At 46.8% G+C, this 18,199-nt stretch overlaps 3 protein-coding genes across 6 annotated transcripts; all 3 read left to right on the forward strand.

Moving 5' to 3' along the window:
* Positions 1-13: 13 nt before the first annotated feature.
* scinla (scinderin like a) lies at positions 14-6,289 on the forward strand. Its single transcript, XM_030083460.1, has 17 exons — positions 14-116; positions 817-1,036; positions 1,150-1,304; positions 2,133-2,294; positions 2,390-2,539; positions 2,618-2,704; positions 3,029-3,161; positions 3,465-3,553; positions 3,654-3,869; positions 3,969-4,102; positions 4,310-4,400; positions 4,557-4,727; positions 4,812-4,986; positions 5,078-5,193; positions 5,511-5,588; positions 5,684-5,744; positions 5,817-6,289. The coding sequence occupies exons 2-17, from the start codon at positions 847-849 to the stop codon at positions 5,969-5,971; spliced, it is 2,163 nt and encodes a 720-aa protein (XP_029939320.1). The 5' UTR covers positions 14-116; positions 817-846; the 3' UTR covers positions 5,972-6,289.
* Positions 6,290-6,696: 407 nt separating this feature from the next.
* On the forward strand, positions 6,697-9,328 carry LOC115381706 (retinol dehydrogenase 8). The gene is made up of 6 exons (XM_030083267.1): positions 6,697-6,830; positions 7,853-8,014; positions 8,384-8,563; positions 8,638-8,731; positions 8,806-8,989; positions 9,086-9,328. The coding sequence occupies exons 1-6, from the start codon at positions 6,734-6,736 to the stop codon at positions 9,320-9,322; spliced, it is 954 nt and encodes a 317-aa protein (XP_029939127.1). The 5' UTR covers positions 6,697-6,733; the 3' UTR covers positions 9,323-9,328.
* A 1,762-nt stretch (positions 9,329-11,090) lies between these two features.
* dr1 (down-regulator of transcription 1) lies at positions 11,091-17,271 on the forward strand. Of its 4 annotated transcripts, XR_003930435.1 has the most exons (6): positions 11,091-11,776; positions 14,321-14,484; positions 14,690-15,684; positions 15,864-15,907; positions 16,265-16,421; positions 16,930-17,271. XR_003930435.1 is itself a non-coding variant. In XM_030083089.1 (3 exons), the coding sequence occupies exons 1-3, from the start codon at positions 11,557-11,559 to the stop codon at positions 14,858-14,860; spliced, it is 555 nt and encodes a 184-aa protein (XP_029938949.1). In that variant the 5' UTR covers positions 11,091-11,556; the 3' UTR covers positions 14,861-15,808. The 4 variants fall into 4 exon arrangements, 1 of the variants encoding a protein (XP_029938949.1); XR_003930436.1 differs by lacking the exon at positions 15,864-15,907; XR_003930437.1 differs by lacking the exons at positions 15,864-15,907; positions 16,265-16,421; positions 16,930-17,271 and having other exon boundaries at positions 14,690-15,020; positions 15,108-15,808.
* Positions 17,272-18,199: the final 928 nt, after the last annotated feature.

The following is an 18,199-nucleotide window of genomic DNA, read 5'->3' on the forward strand; positions in this document are numbered from 1 at the left end:
GCTGAATGCGGATGTTTGAGGAGCTGATATAAGAGCCGAGCTCAGCGGTGAGGAAACCTGGAAGAGCAGCGGCGCAGCTTCTGCCACGACCAGCGTCTCACTCCTGTCCTCATCAGGTAAGGGACACACCGCTCTCTCTCTCGCTCTCACACACACACACACACACACACACACACATTCACTCCACCACTTTGCACGTGCAAACCGAGCGAGGCGCACCGCCTTCCCACAGCCCGTGATGGTTTGTTTAATTGTGTCGATGCGTTTGGTTGATTATCACGAGAGCCAGGTCAAAAGGTCAAAAGAAGCACCAGCGGATTCCGCAGGAGCTGTGAGGTTGTCCCGTCCTGTCCTGTCTGTCCTTTTGTCCCTGGTTTGGGAAGGAAGCCTCCAGAGCAGCAGCTTTTTGTTCATCTGTGTGTGTTTGTGTGTGTGTGTGCACTCTTGTGTGGGGAGTGGCTTTTCACAGCCCTACTCTGCAGTGTGCCTGTAAACGGAGAAGACACACCCTGCAGACCGGGTGTTGTCTGTCTTCAGAGGAAGCGCAGCTCTGAAAACCCAGTGCGGCAGGTGTAGGACAGGTTCTGCCAGAGCGACTGGCTCCAGAGGGGAGTCCTCCAAACACCGAATCCTAAGGCCATGCATAACCCAGGAAGAAACTGCATCTACAGAGCTTGATTCAAATTTGTTTTGAGCCGATTTTTTTTTCTTAAAGGATATTTAAAAAAAAAAAAAAGCAACACAAAACTCATAAGATTGCAGCCAAGAATTTTTACATTTTTTTATTTCCAATTGATGGACGATGTGTTATTCCAGTCCCTGACCTGACCTCGCTCAGCCCTGATCATGTCGACCAACGCGGTGTTTGAGAGTGCCGGGAAGAAGCCCGGCCTGCAGGTGTGGCGGGTGGAGAACATGGAGTTGGTGCCGGTCCCTCCCTTGCTGCACGGCGAGTTCTTCACTGGCGACAGCTACGTTCTGCTGTACACCGCCTTCACCTGCAAAGGCACTTCTTACAGCCTCCACTCATGGAGAGGTATGGAATTCCTCACCGATTATCTCAACACAACCTCAGACTCAGGACAGATTATATTCCTTGCTCTCCCCAGTTGCTTTACAGTTGTATTTTTTCCCTGCTTGTCTCTGCAGGCAGCCAAGCTTCCCAGGATGAGTATGGGGCTGCTGCCATTCTAATGACTCAGCTGGACGACTGTCTGGGAGGAGCTCCACGGCAGTACCTAGAGTTTCAGGGCCAAGAGTCGACAGAGTTTTTATCCTACTTCAAGCATGGCATCCGATACAAGGTGCCTCATACGTGCACGTTTCTGTCATAGACGGCCTTAGAGTCTGAGATCCAAGCATCTGGCTGGTAGGAGCCTCATGGCCGAACCCGGAGTAACGCTGTTAGGAGTCCTGGTTCCAGTGGTTCGCTGCTCCCTCAGGTTTTCTGCAGAAAGTTTCCATGGAGAGTTTAAGGCAGCTGAACGCCTCATAGCCACAGACACAGTCAGCCACTGACGGTAGTCTGTAACTGGTCCTGGACAGTCTGTCCCTACGAATGTGTCTTCAAATTCTTTCAGTCAACATGAAACTGTCTTTTTCTCAATCAAAGTTATTCTAAGTTGAAAGCAGTTTTCATTTGCTGTATTGTGGTGCCAGTATTAATGTTCTTGTGAAATTGCTATGTTGGTAAAGTTAACCATGTACTTTGGTTTTTTTGATATTTCAAAGCAAACTACAAACTTAACAATTATCTGTTCTCTATATACATTTTACATTTTAGGAAGATGAAAACTTTATTTGAACTGTCATAGCATTTCCGATTGTGCATACGAGCCCTTGTTTTATCCAACACCATGTTGTTCCATGAATATGCTCACTATTGAATGGAGACTGTTTTCTCTGGTGACTGCAGCGCTGCGTCGGTACTGACGGTGAGATGTGAGTGAAGTCTTTCATGTTGCCGTCGGGATTAGACCAGTTCAGAATATAAAGCTTTTGCTGCAGTAGATGTGAGAAATGAAAATTTGGGACAAATGCTTCTAACCTCTACAAATAAATTCGGTTAGCGCCCGTTGGTGGATAACGTTGGTTTGTCTTTGAAAACATACTGTGGTTTTCTTTTGTTACAGAATGGCGGTGTAGCCTCAGGCTTCAATCACACGGAGATCAACCCTGTGAATATGAAACGCGTCCTGCATGTTAAAGGTCGTCGCAACATCAGAGCCTCCGAGGTTGAGCTGAGTTGGGACAGTTTCAACAAAGGAGACTGCTTCATAATCGACCTGGGAAAGGTGATCAGATATCCAAGACTGTTTAAAAGAAATGGTTAAAGTTTTAGGATTTGCAGTTTTTCACCGCTTCTTTCCTAACCGGTGTGAAAATCTAGGTCATCTACCACTGGTCCGGCAGCAAAAGCAACTTCTTTGAGCGTCTGAAGTCCACTGAGTTGGCCAAAGACATCCGGGACAATGAGCGACAAGGCCGCTCTGTCGTCGAAATGGTCGTCGAAGGCTCTGAGACTTCGGAAATCATTAATGTAAACCATTTTTCAAACTTTAACTGTAACATTCTGAATATTCAGAAGGATGTAAAGGAATATGTTGGATTCTTATAGATACTTGGACCAAAGCCCGATCTCCCAGAAGCAACCAGTGACAAACCAGCTGACAGGAGAAACAGCAACAAGGCGACCCTCTACTTGGTCAGTAACGACGTGAATGTTGGGTTTTCACAGCCTGAGACCACAAATGAGGATTGTCATCCACCACGGTACCAGAGAGGCGTTGGGTCTGGTGACCTCCGCCGTGCTGCAGCATCGTTCTCCATCAATCGCTCTGCACAGAGCGGCCAGCCGAGGCTCTCAATCCATTCATACCGCTGATGATCCAGCTCAACCCAGCTCCTTGTTAGAAGTTTGAAATGCCAGATGCCCTCTGCGCTGTTCTCTTTCGTATTTCTTTTGATTGGACTGTCTTGGTGGACAGATTGAACTGAAGGTAATCAATTTTTCTGTTTTTCTGTCCAGATTTCTGATGCTGCCGGTGTCATGGAGGCGTCTGTGGTGGCTGAACAGAACCCGTTCAGCCAAGACTCGCTCTCCTCCAATGACTGCTACATCCTTGACAATGGGCCAGATAACAAGGTCTTTGTCTGGAAAGGTATTTCAGTTGAGACGTTTGCATTTGTGCAACAGGAAACTTGGAATGTTTCTCTCTGACTACCTCAAAAATCAGTCAACTCTTTGTAAATCTGGAGATGAACAAACGATGATATAATCATGCAACCGTGTAAGGCAGAAGTGCTTCCATCGCGATGTGACATTCAGGATAAAATAGGCCACATTCCACTGACAAGTGTGTTTTTTCCTCTTGGAAGTCAGAATCATTCCATCTCCTAATTCTCAGGTAGTTGATTTTCACTGGTTCTGATGTCTTTAATCGTGGCCTTATTCAACTCTACAGGGAAGAACGCCAACAAAAATGAACGCAGAGCAGCATTTGCAGCTGCTCACCACTTCATCTTGGATAAAGGGTACAGTCCCAACACTCAGGTAATTTAGATTAGCTTCCAAAGCCTCCTTCCTGTCATCTCCATCTGTTTCGGAATATCACTTTTTTTTTTTTTTTTTTTTTTGCCTCTGGCTTGGACAGGTCCAGGTAATGCCTGCAGGGGCCGAGAGCACGTTGTTCAAGCAGTTTTTCTTGAACTGGCTGGACAAAGATGAGACCACAGGCCCGTCGGAGGCCTACACCATTGGCAGCATTGCCAGGGTGGAGCAGATCCCCTTTGATGCTGCCAGTCTCCACACCAACAAGGCCATGGCTGCCCAACACGGCATGGTGGATGACGGGTCCGGGAAGACTCAAGTAAAGTCTCCTGCTTGGATTTAATCCAACATTTAATTTGAATTTTTTTTTCACATACATGAAAGTTGTGTTTATGAATATATATCAAAATGCTTGTAGATTTGGCGTGTGGAAGGAAGCGATAAAGTACCAGTGGATGAAGACCAATATGGACAGTTCTATGGAGGCGACTGTTACCTGATCCTTTACTCCTACAACACGGGAGGGAGAGAGAAGCACATCATCTACACCTGGTGGGTGTTTCACCATTTCTGAATACTGGCTCCAGGTCGTTGCTGTAAATCAGACTTGAAGTTGTATTCACTCCAGCAAACTGCAGCAAGAGAGTCTCATGGTTCAGCTCGCTGGTTTCATACAGCAGCATTGATTCGCAGACTTGAAAATCACAATTTGCTCAAGTTAAGACTGAAATGTCAAAGTACTGTTGCTTTACTGCATAGGCAAGGGTTGAAGTGCAGCCGTGACGAGCTGGCGGCTTCGGCCTTCCTCACCGTGAACCTGGACGACTCTATGGGCGGAGTCGCTACACAGGTAAGATGCTGTCACTGTAAAAATGTTCTGTCTGTGATACATCTTCACTGGAATCATCCCCCCTCGCCCCCGGAGTAGTTTTGGCAGTAGCCGTAGCACTTCACAGCCGACATGCAGTGACGGTGCAGCTGTTGGGCCTCTGCTGTGTCTCTGCAGGTTCGGGTCACTCAAGGCAAAGAACCGGCACACCTTGTGAGCTTGTTCAAGGCCAAGCCCTTGGTCATCTATTTGGGTGGGACGTGCCGCCACGGCGGCGACTCCACGCCTGGCAGCACGCGGCTGTTCCACATCCGAGAGAGCTCCACCGAAGCCACCAGAGCTGTTGAGGTTGGCTTCAGATGCGGCACTGAAAGCATATTCTGATGCTCTGTAGCAAACCGCCAACGCCACTTCTCGCCCTTCCCGAACCAGGTGGATCCTGGCGCCAGCTCTCTGAACAGTAACGATGTTTTTGTGCTGTCGTCGCTCAATTCTGTGACCATTTGGAAAGGACATGGAGCCACTGCCGAGGAGATGGACGCCGCTCGGTATGTTGCTGGTCTGCTTGGAGGCGCGCCTACTGAGGTGGAGGAGACCCAGGAACCGGGTAAGAGCCCAGAGCGCGAGACGCCATCACCTGCAGGACCCCCATGTGAGACGTGTCCGGCGTAATGCTGCGGGTTTCTACCTGTTACCAGATGAGTTCTGGGCGGCACTGGGTGGCAAAGCGGATTACCAGACCTCCATCACCCTGCGCAACGCTGTCAGCGTTCCACGACTGTTCGCCTGTTCCAACAAAACAGGCAACCTGATTGTGAGTGTTCCAATTAAAGACTTTGAGGGTACATGGTTGAAGTGTTTGTGTCGTTAAAAAATCTGTCAAAATGATGCTGTTGCTGAAATTTTCTTAGCAAAATTCCTCCCTTCTTCAAACACATAACATTTGAGGATGTATGTGCAGATAGTACACGGAGCTGTTGTGTCGGATGCAAAATGAAAGCATTCGTGACGTTTGTGACAGAGAAAACCTGCGACCTCTGAGCTGCAACCAAATCATTCTGCACTCGCAGGCCTTTTCTGCCTTACCTGTGATAGATATTCCCCTTTGGGTAATGGTCACCTTATGTTTAGGTGGAGGAGGTTCCTGGTGAACTGGCACAGTCGGACCTGGCTCCTGATGACGTTATGATCCTGGACATTTACAGGGAGGTGTGTGTCTCCACTTTTATTCAACATCTAGGCTTTAGTATTCATTTTATTGTTGTAGGATTCCCTAAATTCCTCTGTTGGTTTCTAATCACCAGCTCTTCGTTTGGATCGGAAAAGACGCCAATGAACAGGAGATAAAAGGATCGTCTGGACTTGGTAAGAAAAACAAATGAATCTGACGCTGGAGTTGGCGTGGGAGAGGTTTCATCCTACTCTCTGTGCTCGCAGCTGAAGAATACCTGAAAGCAGACCCGTCCTGCCGCACCGGCGTCCCCATCACCACCATGAAGCAAGGCGAGGAGCTGCCCACCTTCACGGGCTGGTTCCACGCCTGGGACCCGAACATGTGGGACAAAGCTCGCGCCGAGTGCATGCACCACTGAGAGCAGCTCCAGAAAACCCGCCGGAGCCTGGTGAACAGCCAGGACTCTCGTCAGGGACTCCGCTGTGAGAAAAAGGGAAACGCTAGAGGCTGAGATAACTGCTGGGTCGGTACGGGGCTTTAACTTCTCCAATCAACACGCTGTTATTCCGCTGTCTGTCAACAATAGAAAAAGATTTGGGCTGCTTTTCACGTGTGTGTGACAAGCACATTAAACTCTTACTGAGAAAGTTTGGGAAATTTAGTTTTGTTTCCTGTTGTCACATTTTTTTCCATTTGTTTTCACACGTTTGTGCAATAAACAAGAATAAAAAAAAAACCCATGGTGCACTCTTATTGAAGTTCAGTTAACGTGAGGTACTGGAATAGTAGAGCTCCCATGTTTATCCAGTAATGTTTTTACACTCTTTAAAGCCATGATTACAGAAAACAAGTTATTTTAAAACATTTTTTTCTCCACTTTTAGCCATTGCTCTATTTTTTTTCTGATTGTCTGCATGACTTTGCATTCTACACATGGATACACATTTTATTTACGAAGCCGGAGTTGTGATCACTGGCATGAATAAATCCTCATTACGCTGCAGAGCCGGGGAGGCCGTGCCCCGTGGTAATCTTCGGGCCGTATCTGCTGAGTTGCAGACTTGTGGATTAAGGGGCTGCCTCTTAAAGTGATTCCACATCGCGCGTCCCTTCACTTCTTCTGCTTCTGGGCCAACTTCTGCTGTTGGGAGATCCAAAACGAACACCGTGAGCAGTCACAATGAGCCAGAAGGTGGTTCTCATCACCGGCTGCTCCTCTGGCATCGGCCTGGCTTTGGCTGCCCGCATCGCGAAAGACGAAAAGAAGAGGTTCATGGGTAAATCTGCTCTGAAAGGCTCTCTTTAAAGGCGCTCAGAGGGTGTCGTTACACTGCAGGATATTTACAATTAAATCATTTCACAGGTCAGGTGCAGCACAGGTATGAGAGAAGGTGCTCTGAAATGCTGAATAACTTCACAAATTGTCTTTTTTAATTAATAGCAGGGTTTGGAAGCACTGTGTTGTTTTGTTTTGCCTCAGAAAACTGGTTTATTAGAGATGAATAGTTGTGCTCTTCTTGTGCTTCTATTACTGGTCAAAACCCTTCTTTGTGATAAAACATGTCAGATTTCATGTCACATTTTTCTAATCATAGAAAAGTGTTTTCTTTTCTTGATCGTGTTTGACTTGAATGAAAATCAAAGTGTGCTGCGAATATTAACCCAGTGAGACGGACTGTAACTGAGAGAATGTTCTGACCTTAAATGACGCTGATCGACTTAACAGAATGATTCGTTAAGATAACTTTTAGCCGTCATCTGCATCAGTAAAGCTTTAGCTCTACTCAAATCAACGAAATGTTGGTGCCACTAGCAGAATCTGGTTGAAATGAATTGAAAACTCTGAATCTGTCTGGCCTATATATTCATATTTTGACAGCGTGAGCTTTTTAAACAGATGGCTTATTTTGTTGGATTAATGAAAGTTTTAGAAGCAGCGATGCCCATAGGGTTTTTATCAGTACCAACCTAAATGTTCCAAAGTGTCTGGATTATCAGTCCAGTGATTTGGTCTGGAGAAAAAGACTTTTTTTTTTTTTTTATAAATAAAATCTTTAACTTCCCTTCATTCTAGTTGGCTTCAACAGTCCAAAGTCTATAAACATGGAGGTTTTGGACGGTTGCTCTGATGGCATTCTCAACCTGGAGGGTCCAGATGTGTCCCCACTGCCACAGTGCTGGACACTGCTTGACTGAAGTCAACTATCAAATACCTCCGAGTAGCGGCAGACGTGACCAGTCTTTCTTGTGTTTGTTGTTTGTGTCGAGTTCTCGCTCACTGTGCTTTTGTCCGTTGTAGTCTATGCTACCATGAGGAACCTGAGTAAGGGCGAGGCGTTGGTGGAGGCAGCCGGCCGGACGCTGGGCAGGACTTTAGAGATCAAGCAGCTGGACGTGTGTGATGAGAACTCCATTAAAAACTGTGTGGACAGCCTGCCTGAGCGCAGGGTGGATATCCTCAGTAAGTCTGCAAAAACTTTACTCTGAATGAGAGAAAGTCTTTTTTCTTCAAGAAAGTTTGAATCAATTTATATTTTTATGGTTTGCTTAATTAAAAAACACCAGAGAGAGCGTGAGACGCAGGATTGTAATGGCGCCATGAGACGATGTTGCGAGATGCTTATTCTTCCAGACTGAAACCGCTTCATTCAGATTGTGCTGAAGCTAGTGGATAGAGGTGGAAATTCAGCATTTTTCAAAAGTTCCACTTCTACAGAGGACGACAGTGAAAGTGGGGCTGAGTCAGAAGTTCAGGGCCACTGGTCAACATAAATCAGTAGCTATACTTTGTGTCTTCGCTGTTTCCTCTGGTCTTCACTGCCTCTGCCAGTCAGCAACGCCGGCATGGGCCTGATCGGCCCCATCGAGTGTCAGTCCATCGACGAGATGAAGACGGTCATGGACACCAACTTCTTTGGCCTTGTGCGGCTGCTGAAGGAGATCCTGCCAGACATGAAGCGGAGGAAACGGGGCCACATCGTGGTCATCAGCAGCGTGATGGGCATCCAGGGTGAGCAGCGCCGCTCGGCTTCCTCTCCGGGCTTCATGAAACGCCGTGCCAACGCTTTGTCCTCACGGCTTTAGGCATCTTGTTCAACGACGTCTACGCGGCGTCCAAGTTCGCGGTGGAAGGCTTTTGTGAAAGCCTGGCAGTTCAAGCCTTGAGGTTCAATCTCAAGTAAGACACTGAGTGTGGCATCCGCTGCCGTTTGTGGAGTGTGTCACTCACGTTCGTGCTTCTCTCTTTCTCAGCATCAGCCTGATCGAGCCAGGTCCGGTGATCACGGAGTTCGAGAGGAAGGTGTTCGACGAGGGGATGAAGACAGATCTCAGCAAAGCCGACAAAGTGACTGCAGACATGTTCTCCAATATCTACCTGAAGAACTACAAGCAAATCTTTGAAACCCTTGGGCAGACCGCTGAGGATGTGGCCGAGGTACCGACAACCACAGAGCCCCCTCAACATCTGCCAGCTGTAAACATCCCAGCGTCCTCTACTCTGAGTTCATGGCTTCTCACTGTTTCTTCCTAGCACACGCTCAAGATCATCACCACGGAGAACCCCCCGTTCCGCCACCAGACCAACACCCTGTACACCCCCATGACCACGCTGAAATATGCCGACCCCAACGGCGACCTTCCCATCGAAACATTCTACAAGATGGTCTTTGAGCACGACAAGGTTTTCAACGCCAGCTTGAACTTCCTCAAGCTACTGCGCTGGAGAAGTCGAAAGAGTTTCACCCTGGAAAAGGAAAAGGGCAACTAAATCCACGCCTCACCCTGTAGCCGCAAAATTTCCAAGCAGCCAATGTCCCTTTTGTGACTGCAAATGCCCAAACCAGTAAAGAAATGAAAACCCTTGAATTGTTTTTGAACAGTCTTGTCACGTGTGAGTAACCACCATCCTAACTATCTGAATTCATTTGTAGAAATTGAACAAAAAAAGGCATAAAGTGACAGTAAAACAGCGCTAATGAGACGCTCTGTCTCTTAAAACACATTCAGGATTTAAAAAACACTACATGTGCCATTTTGCCAATTTAGCCATGACACATTGTGTCTGTGTTATGTAAGGTGTTTAGGTGTTAATCTGGGATTCGGCCAGATGCGGAGAGGCTGCTGCATTCTGCGGCCTCAAGCTCATTTAAGAGCTTAGGCCAAAGACACAACACTTACTGTAGCCAAGCTGTCCCTCCCTACCGGCCTGCTGTAACTCACTGCTGCCCTCACGGTGGCCTCACAAACTAGCTGTGGACAACGACCCTGAGCTGCCAGATGAATTTGTTGTTAAATGAGCAAATCAATGAAACAGATGAACAAGAACAAAGAGGGTGACTAGCTATGAGACAGAAATAACTTATGATTTAATAAATGTGTGATAATTCACTGACATTGCGTGAACAAAAAACACAACAAAATTCAGAATGCAGAGTGGTAATGACAGATGGGATGATAATAAAAATATCCAACAACTACACAAGGATACACAAGCAATGAGGAAATAAGCATAGTAAGAATGAAGAATCTTCTTTATTGTCATTGTGCAGAGCATAACAAAATTTGGGTTCGCAGCTCTCACAAAAACACAACATACGATAAAAAGACATCTCGGAAAACAAAACTCAAATAAATAAGTAGTCAGGATCGCAAAATAAATGGATCGGTCAAAGTACTCAGAGGACGGACCGACTGGAAGGGCGAGTGAGCACAGGCAGAGACAAGACAGGTAAATTAAACAGGAAGTGATAAAAACCTATGGAATGCAGATCTGACAGAGACCCAGGAGGAGAACTGACAGTAGGTACTTATCAATGAAGCTAAACTAAAACCTGTCACCTTGTCAAACTAGAAGTGTGTTTTAAAGAATGCCAGAATGAAACTGTCTGCTAATAACCTCAGACCACACAACAGTCCATATATGTGGACCAAAACACTTTGAAGACAAATTATATGAACCGGGGGTTCATCATGAAGGTTTAGAAGTCTTATGAGCTTGGAGAAATTCACAGACATGAAACACAGCACTGGGGGGGATAGCAGCAGAAACAGCTAAAAAGTATGAATAGACTACAAATTAAAGTGAAAAAGTATCTCCTCTAAAAGAATGGGAGTGCCTGGGAGGAAAATGACACTTTCCTCAAATGAAATGCATTTTCAGAGTGAGCTGTTTGTATTACAGAGAAGGAGAAGGAGAGGACTTTTTGGGGGGAGTTTGACAAAAGAACCAACTCAGTATGTGAGCCAAAAAGAACCGTCACTTTTTAGTAAGCTGAGCCGAAAGCGCCGACATTTTTTAGTCAAGTATTCACAAAGAACTGACTCCTCTTGAAGAACCTGGAGAAAAAGAACCGACTCTCTTGTAAAAAGTGTATTTCCGTGATGTATTTCCCGTCACTGTCCCGGAGTGAACAATAGGTGGCAGCACCTGCTGATGAGGGGGCTTAATGCGCCTTTTTTAAGTAACAAAGAGCTCCGGGTTTTTTTTCTTCTTCGTTGCTGTTGTCTTCGGACTAAAGTGCGCGCTTTGCGTCTGTGCGTGGTTTGTCTGCGGCTGCGCGGTAGGCGGCATCCACTGCAAGCGGCGTCTCTGGAACATTCAGTTCCACATGCTGGACGCGCTTCATTGTTAGCCTAGCTTAGCCTAGCCTAGCCTAGCCTAGCCTAGCCTAGCCTAGCCTGGCGCCCACCACGCTCCCTGTAACTGCACTAGCCGGCTCGGTGAGTTTCTGGCTGGGCTTTCTCTCGCTTTCACTGTACCGACGTGTTCATCGGACGTGTCTTTCTTTTCGTGCTTTAACTCGTGCTTTTTTTGTAAGATCAGATTCCCTGTTTATAAAAACCTTTCGGTTTTCCCGGGTAGCACAGTTAGCGGGCTAGCACTCTGAAGTTTGAGGAAACTGAAACTGACCCTGGAGGCTGCTCGGACGTTGTGACTTGTGTTTGGCGGCTCGCCTGCGTGTGTGCCTTTTTTCTTTTATTTTTGTTTTTGCACTCGCCACGATGGCTTCTTCCTCGGGAAACGACGACGACCTAACCATCCCGAGAGCGGCTATCAACAAGATGATCAAGGAAACCCTCCCCAATGTGCGGGTGGCCAACGACGCCCGGGAGCTGGTGGTCAACTGCTGCACGGAGTTCATCCATCTGGTGTCGTCGGAAGCCAACGAGATCTGTAACAAGTCCGACAAGAAGACCATCTCCCCGGAGCATGTCATCAGTGGTGAGCGCCGCTTCTGGCTCTGTTCTGGGACGCGGCTGGGGGTGTGCCTGCACCTGCTGCCTTGCGCAGGGGCTTCTCACTCGGGGCTGCTTCTTCCTTTATTGTTTGTTTTTGTTTCAAAATCCCCATTCGTTCCCCGCAGCAGTGACATGTGAAATGTTCTTGATGGGATCCCGAAAGGTATGATAATCATAGAGCACTTAAGGAACCCACAACCTATCCAATAAACATTATTTACAATATAGAGACATTCACGGCCCCCCATTAAAACTAAAATACACTGTGGTGTGGAGCAAAATCCGAACAGATGCAGCCACATTTCCTTTTTTGCAGCTGCTTTCTACAGTCCTCCTCTGAGAAGTGCTTTCCCACTTCCCAGCTGTCTGTGGCGGCAGACCTTCCTGGTGTGTAAGGTGTGTAATAGCTGTATGGAGGGCTGAGGTAGGGCAAAGCCACAGCTCTCAGCATGTTGCTATTGTAATGATGTGTAGCTCCTTTGGGGAAAACAGCCTGGGCTTGTGGAGACTCACCTTGCGTCTAGCAGTCTAGAAGGCCCAGTTAATGAAGGCCCAGCCTTGCAGCTCTGTTCTGAAAAAGCTGGGGCTTAGTGAGGACTTTCTTTGACGTTGTGGATCAAACTGCTGGGCAGTAGTATACACAGGACGAGACTGAATGCTGGACACGGATTTTGATTGTGCTGTCTGCTAAACGGTATGTACTCAGTTTGATGATAGAATGATAGAAATACTCCTACTTATTTTAGACACTATATTATTGATATTCAGATTTGTTTTTCTTTTATTGTCATTCAGGCAAATCACAGTTTTCAACAATGACAAGGCAGAGTCTGTGAAAAACACACTCGATGAACAGTGGCTCGGGTAGAATAAGTTATGAACACTGGCGTGGTGAGGCCGTGCATGAGAATAAATCTGTAAAATCAGACTGAAATGAGAGGCTTTTGCGTGTCCCGTGGTAATTGCACCTGTGAAAGTCCATTGATAGTGGCTTTATTTCCCTCCCTCTGTTTCAAATATGGATGGTGGTGGGAAAAAAAACTGTTTCTGAACTGAACAGTTTTATGTCTCAGGCTGCAGAACTTCTTGTTGGAGAATAGCAGAGGAAACGGGTGAGTGGCCTGACGTCCCTGGTGATCCCCAGTGCTCCTAACGGACAACGTGTTTCTGCCAAGTCCCTGATCGGTGGTAGCGAGGCCCCGCTGATGTTCTCAGCAGCCCTCGGCCCTCTCTCCTGCCTCCTGGTCAGAGACGCTGCTGCCCTGGCTCTGGTTAGCGCCCGTTCTTCTGGTTCTCTGTAGAAACGCTCTCTTTAGCCCCCGCAGGAAGGTCAGGTGGTGATGTGCCCTCTTAAGGATGGAGGAGGTGTGCAGAGACCAGGCGAGGCTCTTCACCTCATGCACCTCCAGGAATTTGCTGTGCAGCACTTTATCTACTGCATTGTCCCTGCTGTAAGCTCTGTGTGGACAGACGCAGGACTTTGTCTGTGGTGATGCTCAGCAGTGTGGCTCCATTAACCTGCTCAGCATTAGCCCCATTTATAATGAAAGTAGCAGCCTCTAATCTGAGCGCAGCGTGTGATTAGAACCAGTAAGAGTACATCTTTAATTTCCTCAAAATTTAACATGACCTGTATACATTGATACACCAGCTGCAGATAAATAGGTATAATCAAAACATAAAGGTTTTGCTCATCCAGCAGAAGGAATTTGACTATTTTTGTCTTGATCATTTTTGCTTTGGGGTCTCTGGAGCAAGTTTTGCACATTTTCTGAAGTATTTCCTGCAGTGATCGTTGTCGTGGCTCGTTTTTGTTCTTTGCACCATTCTGTAAAAAGTGTTCATATTGTTTCCCTTGATGTTTTTGTAGGTGTTTCATGAAGTTGGTGGTGTTGGGAATGTCCAGTAGAGCTGCCACCGCTCGAGACACCGGCTTTAAATGTTGTTGCTGGTTGTCTTAAACGCCCCACGCAGCACGACTGGAGGTGCAGGTTTCTCTCCATGTTCTGGTCACAGGATGAAAACACAGGCGCTCGGCGGCAGCGGCAATATGCTCATGTTCACCTGTGTTTATGGCACTTCACACAAAGCAAAGTTGTTGTTTTTTTTTTAGAAAGTTTGGTGTTATTGAGCGTAATATCTGCATTTCGGTCCAGCGAGGCACGTCGTGGCAGATGGGACGCTGACTAACTTACTGTTTATTTCACACACCAGTTCTGAACTCCCCATGGAGGCAGACGCCTCAGTTTGAGAAATGCACCGATGGCTGATTCATCCATCCAGCTCTACAGCCCTACAGCGTGCCGACGTCTCCATGCGCGGTGCTTTCGTTTTCAGTACGTCAGCCTGTTTGGCCAATCAGCTGGGCTGATCAGACGTTGCTTCACGGCGCTCCGAGCACCTTTATCCAGCAGAAACTCGGTTTAGGATGTTTCTGGCTGGAATCTGACCTCCGGAGCAATGAGTGGCCTCATCTGGCTTCGGACCACAGGGTAAGTGTTGAACCTTCTTTTCTCTCTCGTTGCAGCGCTCGAGAGCCTTGGTTTTGGATCGTACATCGCCAACGTGAAAGAAGTTGTGCAGGAGTGTAAAACCGTGGCACTGAAGAGAAGGAAGGCCAACTCTCGACTGGAGAACCTGGGAATCCCGGAGGAGGAGCTTCTCAGACAGCAGCAGGAACTGTTTGCCAAGGTACGTGGCGGTGGAGCTGGTCAGAAAGCCCCTCCACAAACCCACTTGTCCCCGCCGCTGTGGTTCATGAAGGCTTTCTGACCAGCTCAGTAAAGCCAGTGGAGTATTGCTGCATCCGTCTGTCAGGACGTGCTGCAGGGCCTCCCGGCCGCCGTCACGTCTCCAGCAGAAGCCCCTCACCGGTGTTGTGTGCTTGTGGCTGCAGGCGCGGCAGCAGCAGGCGGAGCTGGCTCAGCAGGAGTGGCTGCAGATGCAGCAGGCCACCACTCAGTCCGTGGACATGGCGGTGGCGTCCACCAGCGCCTCCCAGCAGTCCTGCACCTCTCAGGACGACGACGACGATGACGACGACGACGACGATGAAGACGACATGTGAACCCCTGGACCCCCTGCGTCTGTCTGAACCCCTTTCGGCGTGTCAAATTCCTGGCGGCGGCGGCGGCGGCGTCCCAGGCAGACACGGGACACGTTTGACAGCCGCTGGCAGACACCAGTGCGGCGTTTTCAGGCGCACGTATGGAAGAGACAGTAATGAGGTAGACGTGGGAGGGAGGGGGTGAAGATCAGCCTGATTTTACTTGGATTTCTCCTTGAATGTTCCAGTATGTGGTTGTGATTTGTAGATTTCTGGACGCATCACGGATCCCACTGGAAGCAGGTGCTGTCTGACGCGACCACGACTTCTTCTCTTGTTTTCCATTCCTCCCATGTTTTGGCTCCTTCAGTTACTGCACCACATAGGTTATTGTTGTCACTGTGTGTGTGTGTGCGCGTGTGTGTGTGTGTGTGTGTGCGTGTGTGCGCGTGTGTGTGTGCGGCCCTGTCGTGGCGTGCTGAGCGGTCAGGTGGACCCCGCCCTCGCCCACATGACGCCCCAGCACCCTGCCGCCCTCAGACAGACCAGCAGGTTTAGAAAATGGACGAGCGAAGTTTTATTCCACAGAAAACTGAAGTCCCTTTAAGCCCCTCTGTATAGAAACTTCCCTTCTGCCTTCCTGTCTACTCTGAACCACCCACAGTATTTGGCAATTAGCTACACGTTGAAAATAACTTCATTTTGCCTCATGCAACCAAAGATGGAAAGCAGCCGGGATTGTTGGTTGTTTTTGTTTTTCTTCTTTTTAATGAAGGTTTGGGTATTGTCATTGCTGGCTCCAGACGTAATGAAATAGGATTATTGTGACTCCACCCCCTCCTCAGGTGCAGTATCAACATGTCTTTGCTTTGTGACCAGTCAATCGGTGGTGTAACCTAGTTGTACACTTCTCATTGCTTATATACTACAAGAGTTGTATTCTTTAAGCAATAAATGTTTCATAGATACCTTCTTATTTGTTTTTGTTTTAATCATGCAAACTTTTTCCTATCACAATGAACAGATTGCACTCAATCCCAAGTAAACTACTGCTGTTTTTTAAGAAAGGTGAAAATACAAAATACTCTTTTCAAAAACTACTAGTACTGGTGACTTTTTAACATTCATACATTTATGTATTATTAGTAGTATGTGTTCGATTCAATTAAAAATCAAAAGCACGTATTGCTCAAAGTGTATTAAAATGACCTTGGTCAACAAATGCAACATGCAAAGCAGACCTTTTCTATCTGAACAGAACTTAAACATGCAGCTCATGAGGCTTGAATGTTCATTTAAATTGTAGATTTTTTTTCAACAGTAAACCTTTATTTAAATTATATTTGTAAACTTTATTTGTAACCTGTCATGATTTGTTAAAGAATGGTAAAGCTTGTTAAACTTCAGTTTTCTTTCTCCATTCAGCATCAAACTGTAGCTGTGGCTCCATCTAGTGGACACTGTGGAGAGCTACAGCTACCAGTCAACGTGAACGGATGAAGATGTTATCCTCCTCCATCATGATCCCAGGGTCAGGGAGCAGGTGGTCACGGGGAGCAGGTTCAGGATCTGTTGGTGGCAGGTGTGTGTGTGCTCCAGCTTCAACTCACTCAGACGAATGAACATCACACGGTCAAGATGTGGCGTTTGGGCCACTTTCATTTCTGGGACTATTTTCCTCCAGTGTGCCATGTTAGTTTCACTGAGGAATAATTCACACCACATCATCTAATTCACCAATTTTCACAGTTTAGAACATTTTGATCTTCATTTTGGAGTCAATGACTTTATTCTTTCAACAGATGATAATTCCTGCATGATTTAGAAACGTCTGACTTTCTCATGGATTATTTGACTTATTAATGTGCTTTCAGGGAAGATATTTTACACAATCACAATGACGGAAAGGCCTGCTATTGGCAACGCAACTGTGTGAAACCTTTGAAGAGTGTGTTTTATGTTCAGGTGTTTTTTTCCTAACAAGTAATCTTTTTCTTTCATTAATTTAACAAACGTAATGGGAGTTGCATGTCAGTTCATATTACAAATGATCCCCTCTAAGAGTTCTTCCTAATTTTTTTCCTCCACAGAGTAAAACTGCAGGTTTTTTAAGACACTCCAAGCCTGGGATCCATGCATTGTCCGTACTTGTTTCTCTCACATATGTTCTAAATGGAGCTGTGTTCTGCAGCTGTCTAATTGTTATCAATAAATTTATCCGTTTAAATTTGACCTTGAACACTAAGAACGAAGTCATTTGACCTTCCTGTCAATCAACAACAAATGTAATGTCCTGGACTGAACCGGGTGACCAACAGCAATACAGTTACGTTGTTTTTATCCCCCCTTCAAAAAACGTATTTATACGCTTCCTTTCTTCATGTCGTCTGTTGTGGACTGCAGGCAGAGAGGACCTTCACCGAGGCGCTTGGCTTGGACTTTTTCATTTCCTTTACTGTAAAAATAAACTGTGAAGCGTTATTTGCTGCTGTGATTTTTAACCCCGCTCACCCCTGATGAACAACAACAGCCAGCAGCTTTAGTGGAGGCCCACGCTGCACGGGTGGCAGTGAGTGGAGTGGAGCCAGACAACTGACTTCTGTCTTCTGAAAGATCCAGACATTCCGTGTTTTTGTGAAAATGGGGAGTTGAAACAGGTAGAGTAGGGGGGAGGCAGCAGTGGTGGGACAGGCTCAGCGCCTGTTTCACCACCAGGTGGCAGTACAGTCCCTCTCCAGTCACTGAGTGACACGTGCTCCCACACTCATTTGTTTGCATTGATGGACTAAAGTAGGGGATTGCACATTGGTCTGGCCCATGTCTGAGCCGTTCTCCCACAGGTTTCCTCCTCCAGCCAGCCTGAGGTGTCCAGCAGTGTTACTGAAACAGACACACTCACCTGTCCATCTGGACTCCGGGACTGACTCCGGTGTGAGACTTGATAATGTCCTGCTGCCCGTACATGGACTGGTAGCGTGCACAGTTAAGATCTAACCACGGGTGTTCAACCTGGAGCCACACGTGGCTCTTCAGTCCCTCGGCAGCGGCTCCATGAAGCCTTCACCGCATGAAATGTGAATAAACACTGAACTTAGTTTTACTACTGTCACACACCACAGTACTATTGAACATGATCAGCCACTCCCGGTTCAAAATGGATTCAGAAAAGGTTCAAGTAAAACTGGGAAAAATAGCTCAAGCTACAAGAAATACAAATAAAATGATAGAACAGCTTTAAAAAAATGGTTATAACGGCTAGAATTTCAAAACTATCAACTAAAAACTGTTAAAATCAGGTACAAAATAAGTCAAATGTAAGAAAATGCATCATAAGATCTAGGTTTCCTCTGCGCCTCAAAG

Source organism: Salarias fasciatus, chromosome 23, assembly GCF_902148845.1.
Source record: "Salarias fasciatus chromosome 23, fSalaFa1.1, whole genome shotgun sequence".
NCBI lineage: Eukaryota > Metazoa > Chordata > Actinopteri > Blenniiformes > Blenniidae > Salarias > Salarias fasciatus.

Coding starts and splice junctions, on each gene's coding strand:
- dr1 (XM_030083089.1), top strand. CDS start 11,557: ATGGCTTCTTCCTCGGGAAACGACGACGACCTAACCATCCCGAGAGCG. Junction 11,777..14,320: donor CCCGGAGCATGTCATCAGTG/GTGAGCGCCGCT, acceptor CTCTCGTTGCAG/CGCTCGAGAGCCTTGGTTTT. Junction 14,485..14,689: donor AGCAGGAACTGTTTGCCAAG/GTACGTGGCGGT, acceptor TTGTGGCTGCAG/GCGCGGCAGCAGCAGGCGGA.
- scinla (XM_030083460.1), top strand. CDS start 847: ATGTCGACCAACGCGGTGTTTGAGAGTGCCGGGAAGAAGCCCGGCCTG. Junction 3,162..3,464: donor CAAGGTCTTTGTCTGGAAAG/GTATTTCAGTTG, acceptor TCAACTCTACAG/GGAAGAACGCCAACAAAAAT. Junction 3,554..3,653: donor GGTACAGTCCCAACACTCAG/GTAATTTAGATT, acceptor TGGCTTGGACAG/GTCCAGGTAATGCCTGCAGG.
- LOC115381706 (XM_030083267.1), top strand. CDS start 6,734: ATGAGCCAGAAGGTGGTTCTCATCACCGGCTGCTCCTCTGGCATCGGC. Junction 6,831..7,852: donor CGAAAAGAAGAGGTTCATGG/GTAAATCTGCTC, acceptor TGTCCGTTGTAG/TCTATGCTACCATGAGGAAC. Junction 8,015..8,383: donor GCGCAGGGTGGATATCCTCA/GTAAGTCTGCAA, acceptor TGCCTCTGCCAG/TCAGCAACGCCGGCATGGGC.